Below are 25851 nucleotides of genomic sequence, written 5' to 3'. Positions count from 1 at the left end.
GGAAATTGATTAAGAGAAACATTCTTAAATCTGAATATCAGGTCTACTTTTTTGCCTTTTTAAATTTCCTTCAACTGAAAAAGATGAAGTAAAGCTAAATTGAGCTCAAAAGGGTTTGATTGACAGCCTCCTCTGTCATACCTATTTATAAGAGGATAATATCATGCTCAAGAGTTGAAAAGAACTACTTTGTATGTCAGTAGAAAGGCAAAACAAGGACAGAAGTAAACCAAGTCAATGAGGATCCACAAATGCCTTCTACGTGTTCTTCTCTGTGGCCTATGGGAGAGAAACTAAACAAGAACAAAGTTATTCTCAACATCTTATTACAAGAAGTAACCAACTATTGTCATTCAAGAAACATGAAAGTCAGCATCAGGCGCAACTTTGCATCCTCAGGAAATAGCTCTAATTCTACTTGACAGCTCTTGTCACAGGACACCCCTCTACATGCATAGAGGAGGAAAGTCATTGTCATCTCTTAGCTCGAATGTCTCTGGGGGAGCTCTGCAGTGCAAACCATTTTAAAAAAAGGAGAAAAACAAAAATCGAGTCAAGAGAAAATATTATACATACTCAAGACTTTTCGTAGACTAGTAGGAACTGTCATACATTTCGTCAGTACTCCCTGAGCTTGATATGCATGCAAAGTCAGAATCTGCCTGATTTGTTGATAGTTGAGGCTCCTCCGAGAGTGATGATGAATGCTCATATGACCCAAAGATAATACTTTCTAAGCTGCAGGAGCAATTCCCAGCCTCAGGAGACTCCGTCCCGGATTGATCAGGCTGATTGATTTGTTGTGCTGTGTTCTCTATAACTGCAAGATCTGGGTGCTGTTCTGCAAGAATTTCAAGGTAGCTGCTGTTTCCACCATCAGCTGTTGGTCGATTCTCAGTCCTAGAAGCCCTTTCATGGCAATGAATCATTGAACACTGAGATGTGGATCCTGGTTTCCTTGCAGTTGAATGCCCATTCATCTCTGTGTAAGAACAATGCCTCTGAAAACATTCAAGCATACTTGCTTTAGTAAATAATATTCAACCCATTTTAGTTTCTAGAGCTGACTTAATCATTACTGTTTGTTGACTCTATGCGATGATATCTATATCACGAAGAAACTCCACTTGAATAAAATAATTACTGTAGGTAAAAAATGATATACCATATTGGGGATATAAGTGCCTGTTCCCCTCGACTTCCCTGTGTCATTAAAACCAAAAGGCGCCGATGGCAGTTGGGAAATATAAGGATGAGAAAAGGGCAGTCTTGGGACATATAAATCTCTGTTTCTTCGGTAAAAGTTATTCCGTCTGAAACCAACCAAGCGACGTAGGAAATCCCATGGGCTCCTGCTTGGAACACGAGAGGGTGATCTCGGAGGGGTAGTAGCCTGGGCAGAAGCAGGTAAGGTATAACCGTGATACCACTGGCCATACACAAGACTATTATAGTAACCATCGTAATCTCCGCTTAAATCAGATGCTTCTGATCTTCCAGAGCCAAATGCAGTGACAGGAACCGACACATCCGACCTTTGTCCCTTCCCATTCCTCTCCAAAGTGGTTACAAAGAAATTTTCAATTCTTAGACCCATGTTTTCATCCGGTAGCATAAGGATCTCTTCAAGAGTTTGAGCACCGTAGGAAAGAGCATATTTTATCCTGTAAAAGTTGCCTAGGAGATTCAGAAGTATAATAGTTAGTAATGGAGTCCTAAAATAAAGGACAGTATGTATGCTATTAAAAACTGTCTGAGAATTAAGTTGTCAAACTATTGTTTTCTGTTGACATATGCAAAATAAAAAGGAATTCACTTCAAATATTGCACGGAAGTTTGTAAACATTACAATTAAGAGACTCTCCATTAGCTAGACATCCATAGACAATTAATAATCTATTGTTATGAGTAAATAAAGTGAGATGCAACTTCTGCTATTGCCATTACAAATGGACACTTAATAACATCTTGTTGCTATTCATGATGATTTGCAAGAGACATTGGATTGCAGTTGTAAAGTGTTTTTTGAAGCTTTCAATGCCGAAAGTTACTCAATTGAAAACAATGACTTGTACCTCTGCTCACACATCGACCTAGGTTGTTGTTGTCTTTTAGAGGATCCACTATGTTTAGATTCTTGATGGGAAAATCGTGGCTCCTATTCTGGACAGCCCTTGTTGGAACAGAATATACTTCCTTCCAGTGCCTTAGAAACTCTGGGCTAAGCAATAGCTCGTCTCTATCATTTTCAGTTGTCTCTGCTGCAGAGAATCCAATGAGATCTCGTGTAAATATGTAAATTGATAAGATTATAACTACCTAAAACCAATAGCTCCTTACCCACAACTTCTGGAAGGAAAGATATGGGAACAGGTCCGCTAACGGTGACACAATAATTATCCCAATCAAATGTGCTATAGTAGTCCAAAAATTTATACAGGACCTGAAAGAGAGAATTTATTTTATTTGTGACAGTGCAGGTAACTAGAACAATGCTTAACTAAAATATACTTACTGCTAAAATATACTTAACTAAAATATACTTACTGCAGATAACTATATTTATACTTAACTATATTTATTTTATTTATGACAGTGCAGATAACTAGAACAATGCTTAACTAAAATATACTTACTGCTAAAGGACCACAAAGTGATGAGTGAAACCGATTGATGATATACAAGACCAGTGTTTCCAATGCATATGTTGAAAACAAACCATGATGTGCACCGAGAATTCGGCTCTCATAATAGCACCAGGCTTTAATCAAGATAACACTTCGTTTGAAAAGATGGTCTTTCCCAATAATTTGGTCAACCTGGGAGTAAGCAACATAAGAGAAATCTAATGCAAGAACTTTTTGAAGCAGATAATTTTAATAAAATGCAAGCAAGCACTGAGGAAAGAAACATTAAATGGAGTTGAAAGGGGAAAAGAGGAAAGAAAGGAAGGAAACGCAAATTCTCTTTTAAATCATAGAGACATCCCTGCCTTGTTCCTCAAGAAAAATAACAAACTAAAGATACTGGAGAGTTTAAAATTGAACAAAAACAAAAAAAAAATCTGCTTTTCATCAATTTTGATAATAAATAGACCAAAAGAACAATATTTTTCATGAAAAAAGGAACCATAAATATAACTGATGCATTGCAAGTGTATCAATTATTATTTACATATGGTAGTAGATGACTTGTTTATCATAATTCTAGCTAACTACGATTATTATCCTAAAATATTTAAATATGACAGATAAATCTTCAATTTTACATGAGACGCAATGCAAACATATAAACAGAACAAGAAAACCATAAAATTTGACACCTCATAAGTAAGTTCATACCTGCTCCAGAAAGCATAAAGCACATAGTCCAGCCATTTGATTGAAAGAGATGTCTACTGATATATTCTTGATAGTGCATTTCACAATCTTAACCTACCATCCAAAACATGAAAGGTAATAACACCAGATGATAGTTAACTCAGTTCGTATTTCGTAGCAGTCAGAATTCAATAATCCCCAAATTTGAGGTTAGATTTGAAATAAGTGATGGGGGAAAAGGAAACTGGCAATTGCAATGCATATGCTTATCTTTCTGTGTGGAAAAAAGAACCAGATCGAACCAAATGTGATGCAGAAAATTAGCAATCAACTGATATAGGAAAAAGCTTTGGGTCAAGGAGAAAAGATGCATCTACCCCAAAGTTAAGCGTGTCTACTTCTCAAATTCAGCAGGGTCCCAATTGTTATCAGGGGATCAATTCCAGAGTGTGTGTGAGGTAGTGTGTTCAAACATGTGAGGAACTTTTCATTTTCAGACAGTCCAAAGCTATGTTACTTGGAATTAGGTGCAAACATGCAGTATAGGCATGGATCTTACTCTCCAATTCGATAATATTTATAGTAAAAGATATAAGGAACCTAACACAAACATAAAAAGAAACAAAAATGATGTCATATACATAACAAAATATAGTCTTTAGAAAAAGATATATTCATGTTCATAGAGAAATGAGAAAAAAAAGATACTAATTACTAGAAAAATGTTCAGAATTTAGAATCAATATTTCCACTTCGTGTATTCTTTCTCTATTTGCAATATAAGAATGTCCACCATTGTCTTCATATTTATCATATATCATAACCTTTAGTTTTGAATTATTAAGTGTCTGGCATGCACATCAAATGTTAGGTACAAATCTCATATCCATTCCAAGGTCACGTCACTGATACAGGTATGGCATCAAAATTAAGAGTCTGAGCAACATAGGTTCTGAGCAAAGTGAATTACTAGAAAGAGAACAACTGAAACAAAAGACAAAGAATGAGAAGAAAAGTGCAAACTTGACAGAAAATTTTCACGGTTACTAGTGAAGAAGAAGTGCATCATAAATTCAATAAAGTAAAACCAACCTGCGCATGAATATAGTGGACATCCGTTACTTCGGAATCAGAGCACTGCTCTTCACCTTCTAGAATACAGCAGACATCTCTTGCCAAATCCTCCTCCACATTTTGATGGCTGAGGACAGTCAAATCAATATCTCCATCTGGAAGATATGTCTTCAATGGCACCGAGCCAAATGAAAACACCTGTAGAAAAAAGTGAGTAAAGGATTTCTTCAGAAAGTATCCTATAAGGAAAATGATTTGTAAAGAATTTCCCCATCTCCGTAGTTAGTTTTCAGCAGCAAAGCAGACTAAACCTATAAAAAGTTAGTACTGGAGCAGAATAACAAAGAAAAGTGTATATTAGCAATTTTCAGTTTCATATCTACCTCACAGCACCAGACAGGTGCATCAAAAGGAAGTGGTTATCAGATCCTAGAATCAGTATATGCTTTAAGTTAATGGATTAGTCAAATCTGTCAAATGCAAGACTGCTCAAGCCATATTATAAGAGAATGAGAGGTTGACTTTTTTGAGGTCTAACGTTCAAACATTTTAAGCTATTGATGAAAAAGTCCAGAGGGGAAAGGCCCGGCTTAGTGTAGACCATGAAATGCATGCCATTACCCAAGAAAATAGAAAAAAAATTGGGAAAAACATAAGGTTTTTCTTTTCAGAAGAAATATCCCTTCATATAGAATTAGGTAGGCATGAAGAAGAATCATTTCAAAGAGCATGCCACTAGGCAAAACATCATGTTGTCCCATGGGAACAGAAAATATAACCAGAAGTTCCTGAACTTAGCTGAAAATGAGTGAGCTTACAGCATACAAGGTATAGTTCCAAACAAGCTGAAAACGAGTGAGCTTAGCACATACAAGTGTTAGTCCTAAACATGCTATAGACACTACAAAATGGCATATAAAACAGGAAACAAGGATATCGGCAGATAATAACTTCTGGGAACAAAAAACTTGCCAGATATCCTTCGTATTGGTAAAAGGCTGGGTAAGATGGACATCTACAATATAGTATATAGAATGTTATAAAATGAGGTGAGATATAGATTATCTGAACCCATTATGATACAGGATCTTAACCTAAATTTCTGGGATGTAAAAAAAATAAATAGAAACCTATCTAGCCATCAAATAGAACGCGATCAGACATTGGCCAATGCATTAATGAAAGGAGTCCTAGGCCAGAGAGAGAGAAGATTCTTTTGTGAGCCGCTAATGTTAAACTACTATTGCTTGCCAAAAGGAAAAACTGGATCAAACATTTATCAACCCAGAACTCATAAATATGCGGTGCCAAGAAAGATCAACCTTGTGTAAATTTCTAAAGGAACCAAATTACAGAATAGAATGAACAGATACTAAAATATTAGAATTGTGAAATTCTCACCTCAATTCCATAGTAACCTTTAATTAGCTTCTGAACATAGTCAATAATCTCTCGCCTACTCCTGTCAGAAATATGGGCGGGCTGAATAGCACACAATATTTCTTGGGTCCTTTCCTCAGCCATCAGCCAAAGCTCCATGTCAATAGGCAACGGTACCAGGTTAGGCGAAGAAGAGGAAGAAGATAAACAGGAGGAAGCCGACGAAATCTCTAGAAGATCTTCCATCACTGAAACTACCTCCAAAATGAGAAAAAAGGAGTCATGAAAAATTGCCCACTATTGAATCAGTAATTGAAAATAGAAGCAAAAAAAAAAAAACATCCACATACCTTCAGACCATAGAAGTAAGACGTTAAAAAGCAAAATTGGAAGACCCTAGGCAAGATCGGAATGTGTCAACTGACACCAGCACTCAGGAAAATGTAAGAAGAAATTGGGGGTGATAAAAGAGAAATGTCATCTAGAATGAAGGATTTGGGAGAGAAATTGAACAGCAGATCTGTAAGATTACTGTCTCTACAACGCTTAGAATGCAAACTCCAGGGGCTATTGCAGTCTGTTTGTAGAAAAATAGTTCACGCACACAGACTCACACACATAAAAACATGGTCAACCCACCTTTTTCAATGCAGTCAATGAGGCTACCTTTAGGATAAGACAAGAGACTCATAAACCATTTTGAAATACCAACAAAATTTGGTCATTTAGGGAAAAACCATAATTAAAAATGGATAAGAAGAAATAAAAAGAAATTAATTTCCCTTTATTTTCCTTTTGAGGGAGTTTCAAAATGGATCTACTGCCAGTGAGGAAACATAACATAAAATGAGAAAAAGGGAAGATAAAGGACAGAGTAACAATTGATGCTGAATAAAAATCAACTAGAAGACAGAGGAATCCCGGTCAAATTTATGACCACAAGACAAAAAGAGTTAATTCTCTCCAATTTTTAGAATTTCTATTGACAAAACTTTATTGAAGAGCCAATTCAAAGTATAAGAACCCACATACAAAAGTTAGAATGGTAGGTTCTCAAGCTTTCTATTGGTGAGAAATAGCATGGCTCATATTAATTGACACAAATAAATTCATTGTTAGCAATTTCCCCCTTTAGCCTCTCTCATACTTATCCTGTCTATTCAAATCATGTAGACAAAATCTCAATAACATAACCCTCTTAAATACAAATCTCAACTTTCCTTCCCAAATGAAAATTTCCAATTATATTAATTACTTAGAATTTATAAATTATTTTGCCTCTATATTTTTTTTACTTGTAAGTGGCTCGACCAATATTTATAGAGGAAAATATCCTAGGATTTCTCAGGAAAATCCAGGTTCTTGTGAAGCCTTCTAATCCGAGGACAAAAAATACTGCTGCAGCTAATTTGAGTCATTGAATTGTCATGGCATGGAAATATAATTCAGAAATTAAGTTGCACAGAATTTCACATTTTGAAGAACATGTCCTCTATATAAAAAGTTAGAAATGCATTCAAAGTATGCTTTTTGTTCCATGTCATTTTCATTAATTTAAGCAAGATTGTAAAAAATACTTGTCAATGCCAGAGTTTCAGTTTGATGGACAAGATTTTCATAAAAAACTAGCTGATATTAGAGTTTCCTTTGGTGTTTGAGGGATCAGGCTCATATAGATTATTACTATATGGCCCATGGGCTTTATAGAAGTTTTCCCTCAATAACGGCCTTGCTTGCAATAGGAATTATCTCTGCCTACAAGACAATATATTCTCTCAACAAATTTTGTCATGTAAACAGCCTAAACAGCATAATACGCCAAAAGTAGAAACGAATGGAGAAAAGAATAAGACTCCAGGACCTCATACATCAATAGTACTAGATATAGCAACTTTCCTTCTGCCAGATAAGTTAGATTTCTAATTTTGATGTCTAAATTACCTAAACAGCATAATCCACCAAAAAGTACACAAGCAAATAAAAGGAGAACGTCTTTGGAACCCATCATTATGGCGTAGAATCCTAGAGAGAGAATATAAGTAAACCGACCCTCCATAGTTAACCCTCAGGAACAGCTCAAAATCACTGATTTGCTTACTAAACAAGCACAACGTGAACTTGTATCACTTTGCTACAAAAGGAAGGGGTGGAGAAAACAACCAAAGCACCGTGTACCCTCACAGGTAACAGTGCAAATGTTAAGTTATCTTTTGTTAAATCTTAGTAACAAGAAATAGCTCTAAAATCAGCAATTAAGCCTTGTAATTAACTCATGACTAAGGTATTACTGAGTTATTAATTTTCTCTCCGTAAACCTAACTATAATGCTGTTTTCTATTAAGCTTTATTCTTTTTAATTTATTAATTGCTAGACTACATGCCATCTGTGTTTGTTTCCACAAAGATTCCCCATATCATCTGTGAGGACCCTACTAATTGTTGTTAGGTTTGTCAGAAATACTTAGTTAAATTGTTTAGATTATTAGAATTAGTTTCAATTAATTACTTTTCAGCTATAAAAGGTAGAGTTGAGAATGGATTTGTATCTAGAAAATATTAATGAAATATTCAAACTTCTCTCTATACAATTCTTCTTTTCTCTCCCTTTCGCTTGCTCTTTCTTCTCCTTAAATGCTAATTCTACTCTCATCATCTTCTAAATTCTTTCTCCTTTCTTCTATATTTCTTCTTCCTTTATTTCTTTACAAGTCAGGGCAAGTTCCGGACATTATCCTTCTAAGTTCTCTAAAACATTTGATCAATTATACAGGTCGCTGCCACTTAGTGTTAGTCACAAGCATCCCTAATTTTTGTCTGTCTACATATAGAAAAAGTATCTTCAATAAAATAAGAAATGCATTCAAATATACACATAGAAGTGGTACGATCTACATCATAGTTAACAAATCCATGAATTACTTAACATTAGATCACAACTAAGAAATGTCTCTTTCTTCTGCAATTATAATTACAAATGAGTTTATTCACTTTTCTCCTGAAAGTAAAAGTCTACCTTTTGCAAAATTCTAACAGCCATTTACGCATCTGAATAGTAAATCATCACAGACTCCCAGCAGAAAAATAAGGGGAGGAGGAATAAAGAAAGACCTACTTCTTAAGAGCTAACACTGCAGAAAGATGGCATGATGGTAAGCTTCCATCCAAGCAAATTACGGAAACCTTCCCAGATACTTATTATCTCTAAGAGGCTAAAATTACACAAAGCATGCCCCAAACTGAGAATTAGTAACCTCCCAGATAATGGCTCTCAAAAGTAATTGTATGGATTAAAAAAAGCCCCGCGAATATATTTGCATTTTGCAACGCAATCCAGGAAAGAAACCAAAAAAAAAAAGGAAGCAATGAAAAAAAGCATTTAAACGAATCAATCACGCAGGCGTATTTTCTTGTTCGGATTCACAACAATAAATCTCGTTGGTGGATGACAGTTGCAATACCATTTTCATACCAAAGCGGATCCTCCACACAATTAACCCAAGTTGGAATTCTTTTTTTAGCAGGCATTAATTTTACAAGCCATTTTTGAATGATAAGCTTGTGCAGTACATAAAATTAGAGTTAACAAGCATCAAGTATTTGCATATATCTTATATATACATATTATATTATAGCAAAATAGGCAAATACCTGGATTTATGTCAAAATGGCTTCCTTCTTCTTCTCTTTTGCTTTGTCTTCTTCCACTGTTTTTCTCTGTTGCATAACACTTTGTTGAGTGTAAAGAGAAACACTTTCACTATAAACAAAACCCTAACCTCCATTCTTTGTCTAGAAACCAAAAACCCAGAAATGGAAAGAGGACAGCCAAGCTCCTTTTACATGTAGTATTTATATCCAAACCGTATACGTAGCCCCACAGTCCATAAATGCATCGAACCTATCAGGACACGTGGCAAGATAAAGAGACGACTTAAACATCATAGCACGATGATCAAGCATATCTGGACCGTTCATTCCATCATAATCCATCTCTACCTCCCCCAAATCTCCCCCATGTTACTTTCAATTTTCGTTCTTACCCAACAGAACACACTCTGCCCCAGGAGCACAGCCTCCCCTCCCATATCTTCACAGCGTGAGGATAGCTCTCCTCTGCTTTGGTACAGGTAATCTCGTCCTTACCCCGTAAAAAGTAATTGTATTTATTCTGTTAACCGAGTGTGTAGGGATAGATATTTTCTAAGTGTTTGTGATGATATAACTTCTACTTCGGAATACTGAAAATCGAGTTGTGGGTATTTTGCGGTTTGCTTCAATGGTATTTGTTAAATAATAACTTCTTCGGCCAGTATCCTCGCTGTATATACTATTCTTTTACTACTTAAAGGAAAAAAAAAAAAACATAAAAACTATGGCTTCAACCATCTCCTAGGCTACCGGCATCTTTCTTTTGGACATATGATTTGCCAAAACTATGGCTGGGGAATTTCGTTTCTGGATTGCTTGAGTAGCATATGTTGCAAGTCCCTGTGGCCAACTCCTCCTTACCTAACAATTTTTTTGGCGCTCAAATCCTAGTCCTCAATATCTGAAATTCAAAGTTTTTGGCAATTGAAAAGATCCTCCAAATATGGAGCTTATAGACAGTGTGTGACTTGAGTGAAGCCCAATATACTTTATGTTTTTATTAAGGTCACATGTTATATTCACAAATTATAATCTAAAAATCTGCTTATAGGCCAGTTTGTTGATTGCTTTCACTAAATAATCCCAATAATCTCCATTATTGTAACAATATCCTTGATCAATGTGAGAATCCAACTCTCTTTGCCTTACACTGTATGATTAGAGCACGCTGCAAGAGCTCTACGCTTCAAAGAAGCTTTCACTCCTACCGTAGGATTCCCCATTTCAAATACAACTTATATTCTGATTGGTGCACTCTTGATTTCTTCGTTCACATGTTTGTGCAGCTTCTGATTGGGAGAATGGTTTGTTGGTTCATGGTGCTCTAATAAAGCATGTTGTTTGAGCATGATCCACATGTCCAAAGTGGATTGATTTTTTTATGTATGCTGAATATGGTTGTCCGCGCTCTTACCATAAGGTCATTAAATCAATTCCTAAACCTGATTTGGTGTTTCAAACAGTTAGGTTACTGCACGCGCAAAATGCAGGGACATAGGTTTTGCAGTGGATATGTTTGAGGAAATGCCTCAAAGGACCCCATTGCATCCGATATATCTGGATATGCACAATGCAGGTGATGTTGGACAAATTAGGGTTAATTTGCCTATTAAGACAGGAAAAGACCTATATATCACACTTAAGGTTCTTAGGCATCATACCTAAGGGTTGATTGAGTCACACAATTAATTATAAGAAATTCTCAAAGATATTATCAAATACTTGAATGATCACTAAGTGAAATCATAAAACTATTTATAATAATTTCTAAATAACTTTTCTTGTTTAGAATTACATGAGGAAATAATACACTAGTGGTACTAAGAATGCTAATCCTAATAAGAATATGAAGCTAATACTAATAATTTTGGAGAATTACAAATCCTAATACAAATAGAAAAATACTAATAAGAACAAAAATTATAAGTTACTGAAACCACAATAATACTCCTTAATAACATAGACTCTTAAATAATATAGTAGTTTTATATTTAAAAAAATTATAGCTTCAAATGTATCTACACATAATCCATTCTGCATCAACAGGAGGTCAAGAGGAGCATTGTGTTTGTTCCATTTGATGCAATTGGAAGGTGTTAAACTCAATGTAGTGCCTATGATTTCTATTTTAATATAAATGTACTCATTTAGGTGCATTTGATCAAGGAAGATGGGCTCAGGCTTGTATAGGAAGAAATAAGATTAAAATGACAGTGACACGGGGTACTGACCTCGTTTATATGTATGCACAAAGTGGAGACATGAACAAAGCCATGAAAACTTTTTGGTGGGTGAAGGATAAGAATTTTTGCACATGGAGTATTGCGATGAATGGACTAGCTACAAATGATGCTGATGTGAGGTATCTTGAACTTTTTGCGCTTATGAAACAAAATAGGGTTTTACCTAATGGAGTCACATTCATCAATTTTTATTGGATGAGTAGTGTGGTTGGACTAGTTGAAGAAGGTTTCCAACATTTTGATTCAATGTGACGGGTTTATGCAATTGAACCTTAGGTCGAGTATTATGTTGCCATGGTAATTTTTATGGTCGAGTTGGACATTTAGATGGATCCATAGATTTCATTTAACATGGCCATTAAGCCTCATGTTGGTCCTTGGAGAGCCTTTCTTCATGATTGCATGTACAAAAATGTGGGATTAGGTTAGCTTTCCTCTGGAAGGATAGTGGAGCTAGAGGCCAAGAGTCATGGTGGCTATGTTCTTTTCCAAAAAAAAAAATGATGGCTATGTGCTGATTTCAAATATTTTTGCTAATTCTAAAGAATTGGACAATGGGGAAATTGTTATGGATAAGTCCCATTGATGACTGGTGGAACTGAGACCATGTGGAGGGTTATCCCCATTCTTTATTGTTATGGTTAATGGGCCATCATCTTTTTTCAAAAGGTGATTCCTTGTCCCCTTTACTGTTCATCATTATTATGAAGACATTCAACAAAATGCTCTTGAGTGACAGAGATTTTGAGATGTTTAAGGAGTTGAAGGTGTGGGAGCATGAGCATGTGGAGGAGGTGACTTATTTATTTTTTACTGGTGACATCCTTCTTTCTGCAAACTGAGTGAAAAGGGCTTTACTTAATATCAAACGTACCATGTTGTGCTTCCAATTAGTATATGGACTCAACATCAATCTTGCAAAGTCTAAGTTGGTGAGTTAAGTGATGGGAGGGATGCAAACAACTTGTCTACTATCCTTGGGTGTAAATGTATAAATTTGCCGATCAAGTATCTGGGGCTATTAGTGGGAGCCAAATATAAGTAAGTTTCGACTTGGGATTCGGTGGTTGCACATTTTGAACCACGGTTCTTTAGGTGGAAAAGAAACCTTCTACCAAAAAGAGAGGGGGGAGGATGATGGCCAATATCCCTATCTATTACATGAGACGAATGATGATCTCTAGGATCCTTGCCGAGAGACTGAAATCCATACAATCCATATTTTAATGGAGGGATTTTGAAGAGAATAGGAGGTACTATCTCGTAGCCTAGGACGAGGTCGAGAAACCAATTCAACTTGGTGGGTTGGGTTTAAGATCATTGGTGGAGGTGAATAGAGCCCTCTAAGGAAAATGATATTGGAGATTCATGGATGAAAATGATAGTCTTTGGTGGAGGGTGATTGAGGCGAAGTTCGATACTGTTGACAGAGGGTGGTTCACCAGGGAGGGGTCTAGACTCCATGGTAATAGGAATTTGCATGGGAAGGAGGGAGTTCCAGAACTACATCAGATGGTGGATTGACACTAGTGAAAATTTGCATGGAACTAGACTCCATGATATTGGAGATTTATGACATGATGCTTGGTTGGAAGGTGGTACTTTAGAGACCAGCTTCCTCATATTTATAGTATTTTTTTGATACAAGGATGTCTTGATCTAGAATTCCTACATTGACAATATGGGAAGAGGAGTGATTTGTGAGATCACGAGGAATCTTAATGATTAGGAAGCTGGGAAGTGTAAAACCCTATTTCTTGCCTTTGCGAGGGTTAGACTTGATCAAAGTAGAGATCGACCCCTTTGGAGCTTCAATGCTAGGGGAATTTCTCTGTTATATCCTTCTACAACCTCCTAACAAAAATGGAGGTCACAGAGTTTTCATCTAAGTAAATTTAGAAGGTCAATGCATCACTTAGAATTGCCTTTTTTGCATGGGAGACAATTAGAGGCCTTACTCTGGAAAGTTGATTAGGAGGAGAAATATTTTGGTGAATGACTGTTACTTGTGGAAAAAGGATGTTGAGTCGTGCTACCATGTTCTATTGTGGTGTCCCTTCACCTATAGACTTCGGACCCTTGCTTATGGCATCTTGTTGCATTAATTGGGTGCGAGTGGCTCGGTGACGCAGAAGCCTTATTCCCCTTGCTACTTTTTGTGTGGTGTTGGAGGAAAGGAATTAGGAGAACTTTTAAGGACAAGTGGTTTTTGACATGGCTAATGATAGTTAGTTTTAGACCGTAAGTTTTTTTATTAAGAGTAATTATCTTTACTCTTGGAGGATCTTGGGAGATGTTATTAACATTTTGGTTTATATGTAAATATTTTGTACGTGGGTTTGCATATCTTTAGTACCGGTGAATAAATCATATAATAGTTTTTATTTAAAAAAAAAGATGGTATCTTAGGGGCATCCATGCGTGGATGTATCCCTAGGCAAAGAATATAATTATTCCCGTGCAAACCCTCTTACTCTTTGTCACATTATGCCCTAAATAAATGGATTTCAAAAGGAAGAGTACCAAAGCCATTTTCTCAAAAGTGACAAGTTTTCAGATAAGAGATTTCTATTACATAAGCCACCACTGAGTAAGACAACATGCATCCTAACACACTGAGTTGTTCCACAAAGAGGGCTGCTTTATGCACGCCCTTAGAGATCCTAAATAGAGAGATAGTAAATAGTAGATAATCAAGTCTTGATAAGGATATCCTCAAGAGAGGATAATCCACTCTCACCACTGTAGCCTTCTAATATCCTATCCACCATGGGATCTTGAAAAGATTCAACTTAAGGATTACCATTAAGAGGAATGCCTGATTAAGTAATTAGCCAAGATAACATGTTACATCTTTTGGATCTTGCTAACCTAGTAATGTTAGCACCCTCCATGTTGATCTATGCAATCCCACTTTTGGAAGGACCAATGTGAAGAGCAGGTACACTCTCGAAACACCTGAAGAAGGATAAGAGCATTCTATACCATTATATCGTTGCTCGAGAGAAGGAGATTGTATTTTCTGAAAAGTGAAGATGAGAGAACTCAAGGTTTTTAGTCCTAACACCTAATATTAAAATCTTTGAGAACAATGATAAAAGAGTTTGGAAGTTAGATGAAAAAGGGGCTTCTCTGTAAAACCATACTATGAATTTATTACCATGAGAGAGAACAACAACAACCAAACAGTCCCTTTCAAACAAATATGGAAATCTAAAGCACCACCTAGAATCATTTTTTTTTTTGCTTGGGAAGCAGCTAAAGAGAGGATTTTAACAATTGATATGCTTAGAAGAAGAGGGAATGTGCTGATAAACAGGTATTACTTCTGCAAATCCAATGAGGAGACTTGTTATCATGTGCTACTGGGTTGCCATGTTACTTACAGCATATGGTTTTCTGTTTTGAGGCTTATTGGGGTGATTGGGTTATGGTGGGTAGTGTAGGTAATGAACTTTGGGCTTGAGAGGGTTTGTGTATAGAAAAAAGGCAGACATTTATTTCTTGTTCTACTTACTATTTTTTGGATGATTTGGACAAAAAGAAATGGTAGAGCTTTTGAGGGGGTTGAGACTAACGTGGGTAACATTAGAAATAGATGGATACACACGTTTGATCTATTTTGCTGGGTCATGATATTAAAGACTTGAATTATATGGGTGCGGTCATTGATCAATTGATTGACTTGTAACTATTTTATATGTGGGCAGTACCCCCTTGGTACCTTATGGATAATAATATTTCACATTTATTTCAGAAAAAAAAAAAACACCTAAGCCTTTTGCCAATTGACTCTTATAACTGCGGGTAATCTTACAACCAAGAACATCTACTATAAAAGTGAAGAGAAAAGGGGAAAGAAAATCTCCCTACCTCACCCCCTTTTCCCTTTGAGCCATGATTTAGGCTTCCCGTTAATGATCATTGCCTAGGAAATGGAAGAAGACAGCCATCAATCTCCATATATTGCCAAAACCTTACCCACCCATAACCCTTGTCTAGAAAACTCCAATTGACTCTATAGTGTGCCTTCTCAAAATCCAGTTCTGAGACTATCTTCTTCTGCTCAGATCTCTTAACATCCTCCACAAGTTCAGTATCAATTAGAGACACGTCAAGGATTTGTCTTCTCCATGAAGGCATAATTAATCGTATCATTTAGTGCTTCCCCTACCTTGGTGAAAGCAACTTCTGATGATTTTATAGACTGGTGACAGGACTGAGAGTCGAAAATCAGAAACTTTAAAGAGAACCAACTTGTGTTGTGTTGATTAGCCATGGCAAGACTGACTGCCTGCTTTTACGCATGCAGTATTATCACTCCTCACGATCTCATTGAGAATTTTGGGAGAATCAATACAGATATTCTATTGGCAAGATTCTCTGCACTTGTACACTTGAAATTCATGTTGATATTCTTTTAGTGAATTTTCGTTTCTGATTAATATATTTTATTTCTCCTAACAAAAGAGTTATTAACTTCTTTTGGCTAGTTGTCAAAGATCTCCTTGCAGAAGGTCCAAATCAATACCATCAGGTACTCATGCTGCTTAAGATTCAATTCTGTGTTTTTTGGATGTTTTTAGATGACTTCTGCAACCATAAAATCGCCTCCTTAGCTTTTTCTATTTTTTTTTAAATAAAAAGTGTGGTATATTTATATTGACAAGGTACCAAAAAGGGGGTACTACTTATTTACAAAAGATTTACATGATGGTTAATATATCAATGATATTCCCAAAATCCTCATCTTTAATAATGTCATGAGCTAATAAAATGGTCCCAAAATAATACAAGCACATGTCTCTAACATTGTATAACTTACAAATTTTACCCTCAAAAACTCTATTATTCCTTTCTTTCTAAAGAATTCAAAAAATAGTTAAAAAGGATAATGTTAGCAATGTTTCTTTTAATACATAAGCTTTCCGAAGCACAAATTTCCTCTCTAACCGAATCCACCATTACCCAGTTAACCCCCAAAAGACCATAAATTGAACTCCATAAATTATAAGCAGTAGGACACCAAAGCAGAATATGATTACAGGATTCCCCAGCCTTCAAACTGAGATAACATCCATTGACAAGAATCTGTCCCCTTTTCCTCAGTTTGTTAATAGTAAGAATTTCCTCCAAACATGCTTCCCAAGCAAGCAAGAACCCTTGGGGGACCTTAGTTCTTCAGATTTGTTTATATGGAAAGGTCTTAAAATTCTCCTCGTTATCTTCCATCAAAATCTGTAGTAAGAGCTGACAGTGAAACCCTCATTTTTCTCTAGAATCCAAACAAATTTATCTGGCTCTGGCTTGACTTCTTGTGATGCCAAAATCCTGAGCATTTCCTCATACTCCCTGATTTCCTAGTCATTTAAATTCCTCACCACATTAATACACCATTCAGTGTTCCCATTACTCATTCAGTAAGCATCTTTGATTAGCATATTCCTGGATTGAGCTATGCTGGAAATCCTCAGATACCTTTCTTTTAGACAGCCTTCTTCAAGCCAAAAATCACACCAAAGTCTAATTTTGTTTCCCCTCCCAAGTTCCCAGCAAGAGCAGAGGTTGAAACGGGGCCACTGTTCCAAAATCTTCCTCCAAAGGTCACACCCATGCGGTAAAGGGAACCTAAGACCACCCCTGGTCAAGTTGGGATTCCCCCAACGAGCATACACGATTCTTCTCCATAATCTGTCATCTTCATTCATGTATTTCTAAAGCCATTTTCCTTGGAGGGCTTCATTCATTTTAACCATGGACTTGATTCCAAGCCCACCAAGCACAAAAAGGTTTTTTGATATCCTCCTAGTTTACCTAATGAGTCTTGTGCTTTTCATCCTCATCCCCCCAAAGTAATTGACATTAAATTGCTTCCAATTTCTTGACAATTTTCACCGGGATTATAGTGTACAAAGGTAATAAATAGGAAGGTTTACCATATTGCTCTTGATGAAAGTGAACCTACCTCCCTTAGATAGAAAATTCCGCTTCCAACTTGCAAGCTTCTTTTCAAAAAGCTCTAATATTGGATCCCAAGATGTAAGATCTTTATATTTTGCACCCAATTGGTTTCCAAGATATTTAATAGGGAGTTTCACTGCTTTACATCCCAGCACACTAGCAAATAGATTCGCATCCTCATTACTGTCAATTCTAACCAATTCAGATTTTAGACCTGAAATGGCCTAGAAGCAAACCAGAACACATCTCAAATTCAGTAAGTTTCTCACATCTGATTGGCAAACAATTAGTGTCATTAGTGAAAAACAAGTGAGACACCTCAGTCCTTCAGTCTCTTCTCCCCACCTCAACACCTCTAGTGAGCTGGAGATCAGTTGCCTTGCTTAGCAGCCTATTTAAGTCCTCCATTACCAGGATAAAAGGCAATGGGGATAGAGGATCACCCTGTCTTAACTCTCTGGAAGCATTAGAAAATTTAGATGATTTTTATGCTTAGATCTCTTGGCTTTTTCTAAATGTTGAACATATTTCCTTCCTGAACTTCTCAGTTTTATTGATACTTCTTGTTTTATCTTTTCATCCTTCTCTACTTACTAATTGAGCTTTTTGTGAAGTATGAAACTAGAACGATGAGAGTTAGAACATGATTTTTATTGGCCATGGTCATTTGTGGACGGGAAAAACGTTTATTTTCTTCTTAAAATGTTTTGAAAGAGAAGTGGAAACCACTTACCTCATATACTTCAGCACTCTTCATGGTATGCTGCTTACCATTCGAGCTAGGAACTTTCATTCATTGACCATCAAAACCATTATGAGAATAACACTAGTTGCTAAAGCTTTAATAGATATCTCTGCCAAGTGTGAGAACACTAAAGGTGCCCATTTAATGTTTGAAAGAATGAGTGAAAAAGACATGAATTCATGAAAATTTAAGATGTCAATACTTTACATGGAGAAAAGAATATCTATTACCTTGTATTTTTTGACATCTTTTTGGGTAATGGCTTCCAATGGAGAACCTTGACAACAGATGTTGAAATGCAAAAATAGACCCAAAGGAGAAAATATAAGAAACCACATACTAAATTCAATTAACACATGTTGGACAGATATTAGTGAATCTAAGAATTAAGATGCAGTGTATTATGCTACTGTTGCTTCAGTTAACACTTTTTAACTGTAAATGGACTTACTCTTTGACTGGATTAAAGGGGTAAAAAATAAGTGTATTTATGGTTAGTAGTGTTGGCTGAAGCAACAATACAATATTTTGCATCTGTCTTCTTGCATTTTCTAATCTCTCTAAAAACTACAGGTTATCCAAAGCTTCCTGCAGAATAAGGTTTTAGCATATATAAGCAGAAAAATATAGTTTGTAAATATCCATATGAGTATAACTGTTTTTAATTGCTTCCAATGGAGAACCTTGACAACAAATATAAAAATGTAAAAATAGACCCAAAGGAGAAAATATAAGAACCTACATGCTAAATTCAACTAACACATGTTTGGACAGATAATAGTGAATCTAAAAATTCAGATGCGATGTATTATACTACTATTGTTTCAATTAATACTTTTAAACTGTAAATATATTTATTCTTTGACTGGATTGAAGTGGTCAAATAATAAGTGTGTTTATGGTTAGAAGTGTTAGCTGAAGCAACAGTATCAATACTTCGCATCTATCTTCTTGGATCTTCTAATCTCTGTCTAAAAACTTAAGATTCTCTGAAGTTTCTTCTGGAAAAAGGTGTTAGCACATATAGCAGAAAAATATAAATTATGTAAACATCCATGTGAGTATAACTGTTTCTAATAGCTCCTGACGGAGAACCTGGACAACAAATATGAAAATGCAAAACTAGACCCAAACGAGAAGATATAAGAAACCACATACTAAATTCAATTAACACATGCTTGGTATTAGTTAATCTAAGAACTCAGATGCAATGTATTATGCTACTGTTGCTTCAGTTAATAGTTTTTTTACTGTAAATGTACTTATTCTTTGACTGGATTGAAGGTTTCAAGTAAATAATTACATGTATGGTTAGAATTGTTGGCTGAAGCAACAGTATGGATACTTTGTATCTGTCATCTTGGATTTTCTAATTTCTGTCCAAAAACTAAAGATTCTCTAAAGCTTCTTCTGGAAAAAGTTGTTGGCACATGTAAGCGGAAAAATAGAAGTTACGTAAACATTTGTGTCAAAACAACTGTTTCTAATAGCAAAATAATATGAAAAGATTTTATATAAACAATACTGTTATGTGAATAACTTTAAATGATGGTTAATAATTGCTGGGAAAAAGCAAATTAATAACTATTAACAATTCATTTTTTACTTAAATACTACTATAGATTTTCTTTTTATTTTTTATTTGTAAAATTTCAATTCTAACTTCATCTTTTAACAATCAGCAGTTTTAATTTCTTAAAAACAATTAAATTAACAAAGATTTTGAGAATGATTCAAAGTAAGTAATTTGACTTATATGGAGTATTGGTTAGTCTTCAGGCTTTTCTGTGAAATGTGGATTAGGAATCTAATGATTAAAAAACAGGGTCGCTCTCTGTGAACTACAGCGTGACAACCAACACAAGTGGTGGGGTAAAACAGAGCATCCAATTCCGTTAACACTACAAATGGGTACTGTTCTCAATCTTCTGAAGTGCTGTAAACCCTTGTCTTCAATCCGATTCTCTCAACTTGCCAATTCACTGAACACGAATCAACTTAGAGCCTTCCCCTCCTTCAAGCACAAGAAAAGAAACTTAGTCCGATTTTTCAGCTCCTTAAGCTCCTCCCAGCCATTAATCCATAAGAGAGGTTTCAGCAGAGCTACCAATAATCAACCTGACAGTTCTTCATTGGACTTATGGTTGTACAATACGATGAGTAGGAAGAAAGAGCTGTTTAAACCCAAAGTGGAGGGTAAAGTGGGAATGTACGTGTGCGGCATCACCGCATATGATCTCAGCCATATCGGCCATGCTCGCGTCTATGTCACCTTTGATGTTCTCTTCAGGTATCTTTCCTCACTCTCTGTCTATTTGTGCAGTTCATTCATGTACTAGAACTAATAGTCGGATGCTTTGATTGGAAATTGAGCAGATACCTTAAGCATTTGGGATATGAAGTGTGTTATGTTCGAAATTTCACCGATGTTGATGACAAGGTTAGAAGAGTTGCTTCTTTGATGATGTTCTTTTACTAGAAATGTGTTTCTGGTGCTTGTTTAAATTTTCTTCGTCCTGATTGTTTCTCAATTTCTAATCTTTTCTTTTTTTCTTTTTGTGATTTCTTTAACTGTATATTTGGCTCTTGAGAAATAGGAGGCTAGGAATCCAGATTTTTTCCAGTTTGGCTTTTCACCCTCAGCTCTAATTGTTTTCAAATGGGTAGCCGCTTTTCAAATGTTTCTTTGATCTTTTTAATCTGAAGTTAGGATTTTCGTTCTCTTACTATTAAGCAAGTCTCTTGATTAGATGTTATTGGACTACAAGAGTTGGATGCCAACTGCTTTTCATATTGGTATTACAGGAAGCCTGAGTCTGCAATTTTCAAATTCTGTAGATAATTGCTCGAGCAAATGAATTGGGGGAGAATCCAATTAGTTTGAGCAGACGTTATTGTGAAGAGTTCCATAATGATATGGTTTGTCTCCATTGCTTAACCCCTTCTGTAGAACCACGTGTCTCAGATCACATGTCCCAAATCATTGACATGATCAAACAGGTAATTTGTTGGTGCACAATCTAGTGTCACTAATTTATGGAAATTGAATAAATGTTTTATGAAAATTTGGTGTCACATAATTAATCAGCTGGTAAATGTTCTCTGCGTTGCACTTTGACCGTCCTTTTGTATTGTGAAGTAGCATTTACCTTAGTTAGCAGAAGACTTTATGGAAATAATCAGCTGAAGAGTGTTGGTAGGAGAAATACAGATAGATGACTGTCTGAGGGCTTTAATTGCTGGCTTGGTGGTGCTATGGTTCGAGAGAAGTACTAGGATCTTCAGAAATCTTTTCTCACCTCTTTTAATCTTTTATTACAAGATGACCTTTTTGGCATCTCTTTGAGTTGAGATGCACGAGCTTTTTAAGGATATTTATTTATCTACTTTATATAGAGATTGAACAACCATTCTTTATTGAGTTTTGTTAGTTTTCTCCCATTTAGTCTGCTTTCATTTTTTGTTATTTTGTTAGGAGAAAAACTAGTTATCATCCCCTTATATAACTTTTGTTCTCTTTCTAATTGTACTTCTTTTCTATAAAACATTGATCTGGTAAAGAGTGAGCAAAAAATTCAAAATGTCAGTATCTTGCTTTAAAAGTTTGTGACTGCTTAGAGTATATATACTTCTGCTAGCATACATGCTCAAGGGGATCAGTTTCTTTTTTCAAGCTCATTATATTAATCATCTGTTAATTTTTGAGAGAGGGAGGATAGAGGGAGATAGAAAAATTCTTTCAGATGCTCTTATGTTTGTGTCTATCTCTAGTGGTCGGGATATTATGTTGCCATAGAAAATTGTTTCATATTTATTATACATATGTATATGTAATTGTTTCTGACCTTTTAATATTGATGCCATTTAAAGCCTTTTTTTATCTTTCTTGGGCTCTAGGGAGAGACTGAAAGTGCTATATTTCATAAGTGTATGGCTAAAACAGGAATTGAGTTCTTCTCAAATTCACATCTTTTTCTACTTTCTTTTTCTTTTTCCCGTTCAATGTTCTGTATATTTTGTACTGTTTGTTGCTGTAATTGCAGGATGAATCTGCTTGAAATGTGCTATGCGATGATTATTGGTTTTTTCTCTTTTCTTGGTAGATTATTGATAATGGGTGTGCCTACGAAATTGATGGGGATGTCTACTTCTCAGTTGACAAATTCCCAGAATATGGACGATTATCTGGGCGAAAATTAGAGGATAATCGAGCAGGTGAAAGGATTGCTATTAACTCTAGAAAGAAAAATCCGGCTGACTTTGCTCTGTGGAAGGTACAGCTATATGCACTGGGATGTTCGTTATAAATTTGTCTAACTAGTAATTTCATCTGTTACACACAGTAACATGAACTCTGTTAGGCATTTGTTCAGGTGATAATGGCATGGGATCTGTTTTAGCTGGACCTTGGTTCCTGGTTGTAAATAGCAAGAAACATGTTATAAATTTTGGTCAACTTGGAATCATAGACCAAAAAGTTGAAAGTCATCAGATCCTGAATTTTTCGTTCAAGTTTCTGTTGGATTTGCTTATATTTTCAATGGACCTGATTGTTTCTGAAATTCAATAGTGCTTTTTTGGATGCTATGTAAATTGTCATTATTGCTCTCCGGATTTGTTGTTCCGATCGGTGCATTTTCTACTCATGTGGTGTCAAATTTAGGTCAGCCGGAAACTATATATCTAGTTTATTAGACAAAAGATAGAAAATACTCTTTACCTTTGGCTAATTTTGCAGTCTGCCAAAGAAGGTGAGCCCTTTTGGGAGAGTCCATGGGGTCTTGGAAGACCTGGATGGCATATTGAATGCAGTGCCATGAGTGCTGCTTATCTGGGTTACTCTTTTGACATCCATGGTGGAGGAATGGACCTTGTATTTCCTCACCATGAAAATGAAATTGCTCAGAGCTGTGCAGCGTGTAATCATAGTAACATAAGCTACTGGATACACAATGGTTTTGTCACAATTGACTCGGAAAAGATGTCCAAATCCCTGGGAAATTTCTTCACGATTAGGCAGGTAAAAGGATTCTTCATGGTACAGAGTAGTTTTCTTTTCTTCCTTTTTCATTTTACGACACTGGAAGCCAAGTTCTTTCTTTTAATGCTTTGATATCAAGATGTTATAATTCTGTGCGATAAAAATTTCTGTCTCGTAGGTTATAGATCGCTACCATCCCCTTGCTTTGAGACTTTTCTTAATGGGGACCCATTATCGATCTCCAGTCAATTATTCTGATGTGCAACTTGAAACTGCTTCTGAGCGAGTTTTCTACATCTATCAGGTACCAAAACTTCCAAGTTCATTCTCTCTCTCAGCCATTCAGACATATACCAGTTCTTTCTTCTCCAGTGTCCTGAATATGTTGTCTAAAAGAAGCTACCAAGGGTTATTATAATTCTTTGAATTGAATCTTCATGTAAAGATGTTCTCTTACTGTTTCAGGTTAAATCCTATGTGGCGGCATTCTGAACTTGATATTATCAAAACTCTAGTACCTTTTTAAGTTAAAAATTGTGTAGCTTGGATGAATGAATTTGAAGAATATCCTATTAATGATCTTTTTTTTTTCCACAGATTTTTTTGTTACTTCCATATTGCAATTGTTATGATTATTCTTATTCTTTACTTTTCTTTTATTATCATTATTATTTTTAATCGATAAAACTGGGGTGTAAAACACAGATTCTTTTTGTTATTTCCACATCTCATGTAATTCAATTGTTGCAGACATTACAAGATTGTGAAAACGTTCTGAGCCAATACAATGAATCTATCCAGGAGGATTCCATACCTCCTGACACTGCAAAGTGCATCAATAAGTTCCATGATGATTTTCTGGCCTCAATGTCAGATGATCTTCATACTCCAGTAGTTTTGGCAGCGTTATCTGAACCCTTAAAAACTATGAATGATCTGCTACATACTCGTAAGGTATTAAGTCCAAGTTCATGGGTATGAATGTGAAACTTCTACATTTGCCCTAATCATGCCACCAATTTTCAAATTGAATGATAAGAATTTAAGAATCTTTATGCTGAATGTTCTCCTTCTACTATGCTGGATGTAAACTATTTCAGCAGTTCTACTTTCTAATTAGTTATAAAATATTCATACTGTGATCATTCTGGCCAAATGTCGCATTCAGGGAAGGAAGCAGGCAATGCGAATTGAATCACTTGGAGCTCTAGAAAATGTAATCAGGAATGCTCTATCCATCTTGGGGCTGATGTCCACTTGTTATTCTGAGGTAAATTTTGATTTATTTTGCTTCTAGTATATAGGAAGTTTTGTGGACATGCTGACCTTTGCTCCTCCTACACAAGACAACCGTTAAGTTCTCTGACTTTTGATCGAGTCACAGCCCTGTTGAGAGAAAAGTCTTCCAGCAAGCGCAAGGGTTGCTTAGTAGATTTACGGTCTTGATCACCTTTTTGGACTAGAGTACCCACAATCTTCTAGAGAATTCTCTAAGTTCTATGATAATAGTTGGATGCTTTATTATTTTTAGGATAAGTATTCATAGAGAATGTTGCTCCTAATTAAGAGAACTTACAACATCAGAGAGCCTATATTCCTAATAGTGAAACAAAAAAGTTGTAAACAGAAGTACATGCTGGAATCGACCTAACCTGGAGGCTGTGGCTTCTCCTCTGTTCAGAATCTTCCGTGGGCCCCTCTTTGGTATACCTGACTGGTAAACCAGTTAGGATCATGGGTAGGGTTGTGGTGCATCTGGCGCATAACACCAGCCTGAAAAATATCACGATATTCTCCATGTTGCTATAATAAAGTGATTGCCATTTTGTATTTACTATTAATCATTTCAAGCTGCAGGTTTTGCAGCAGCTGAGGGAAAAGGCATTGAAGCGTGCTGACTTGACAGAATCTCAAGTCTTGGAAAAAATTGAGGAAAGGACAGGTGCTAGAAAGAGCAAAAATTATGAAAAATCGGATGCAATTCGGAAAGACTTGGCTGCTGTTGGGATTGCTCTTATGGACAGTCCAGGTGGCACAACTTGGAGACCGGCCATTCCTTCTGCACTGCAGGAGCAATGAGTTCCTATGGCTTGCATCACATTTTACAATCTGCACATTCTAGAATTTTTGGGTTGACACTGTTTTCGCTTTTTCAGTTAAGGAAAACTTCAAAGATGCATTACAGGATATCGGAGCATAATAGGGGTTAATCATCAAGAGGAACATATTTTGTATTAAGTTATGGCTAGAGAACCGGCTATGATGAGAAATTTCAGTGTAGCTCAGCTCATGTAATGACACATTCTTTATATCAGGACTGGAAGCTATGCTGTATTCAATATGACTTCGTTTTAATTCGTCTATCAGGGTATAAAGATGCAAATTATGTGCTTGGTTTTGCTTATGGTTGTGTACAAAGTCCTCTGGAGTAACAAAAATCTCTCCCATGCCACTGTTCATGATCCTTGGTGCGGCTGCCACTGGAAAACCATATGTGCC

General features: G+C 36.0%; 2 protein-coding genes across 12 annotated transcripts; one reads left to right on the top strand and one right to left on the bottom strand.

Moving 5' to 3' along the window:
- Window positions 1–99: 99 nt before the first annotated feature.
- Window positions 100–18697, bottom strand: LOC110819225 (uncharacterized). 6 transcript variants are annotated; one of them, XM_088212752.1, is made up of 10 exons: window positions 18602–18697; window positions 5796–6028; window positions 4413–4592; window positions 3342–3434; window positions 2637–2819; window positions 2341–2443; window positions 2076–2261; window positions 1166–1677; window positions 613–1001; window positions 100–507 (listed from the first exon to the last, which is right to left on the bottom strand). In XM_088212752.1, the coding sequence occupies exons 2-10, from the start codon at window positions 6018–6020 to the stop codon at window positions 447–449; spliced, it is 1932 nt and encodes a 643-aa protein (XP_088068878.1). In that variant the 5' UTR covers window positions 6021–6028; window positions 18602–18697; the 3' UTR covers window positions 100–446. The 6 variants fall into 6 exon arrangements, with proteins under 6 accessions (XP_088068878.1, XP_088068875.1, XP_088068876.1 ...); XM_088212749.1 differs by lacking the exon at window positions 18602–18697 and adding an exon at window positions 9423–9562; XM_088212750.1 differs by lacking the exon at window positions 18602–18697 and adding an exon at window positions 9423–9560 and having other exon boundaries at window positions 5796–6032.
- LOC110819358 (Cysteinyl-tRNA synthetase, class Ia family protein) lies at window positions 9723–25754 on the top strand. 6 transcript variants are annotated; one of them, XM_088212741.1, is made up of 12 exons: window positions 9723–9901; window positions 15978–16038; window positions 16159–16202; window positions 20197–20661; window positions 20748–20811; window positions 21210–21371; window positions 22475–22645; window positions 23110–23391; window positions 23531–23656; window positions 24103–24306; window positions 24521–24622; window positions 25210–25754. In XM_088212741.1, exons 1-12 carry the CDS (start codon window positions 9723–9725, stop codon window positions 25429–25431), a joined length of 2082 nt encoding a protein of 693 aa, XP_088068867.1. In that variant the 3' UTR covers window positions 25432–25754. The 6 variants fall into 6 exon arrangements, with proteins under 6 accessions (XP_088068867.1, XP_088068868.1, XP_088068871.1 ...); XM_088212745.1 differs by lacking the exon at window positions 15978–16038 and having other exon boundaries at window positions 9763–9901; window positions 20219–20661; XM_088212743.1 differs by lacking the exon at window positions 15978–16038 and having other exon boundaries at window positions 9764–9901.
- The last annotated feature ends 97 nt before the right edge of the window (window positions 25755–25851 follow it).

This window comes from Carica papaya, chromosome 2 (assembly GCF_054855325.1).
Source record: "Carica papaya isolate Zhongbai chromosome 2, ASM5485532v1, whole genome shotgun sequence".
NCBI classification, from domain to species: Eukaryota; Viridiplantae; Streptophyta; class Magnoliopsida; order Brassicales; family Caricaceae; genus Carica; species Carica papaya.
This window is presented reverse-complemented; position numbering and strand designations above follow the sequence as displayed.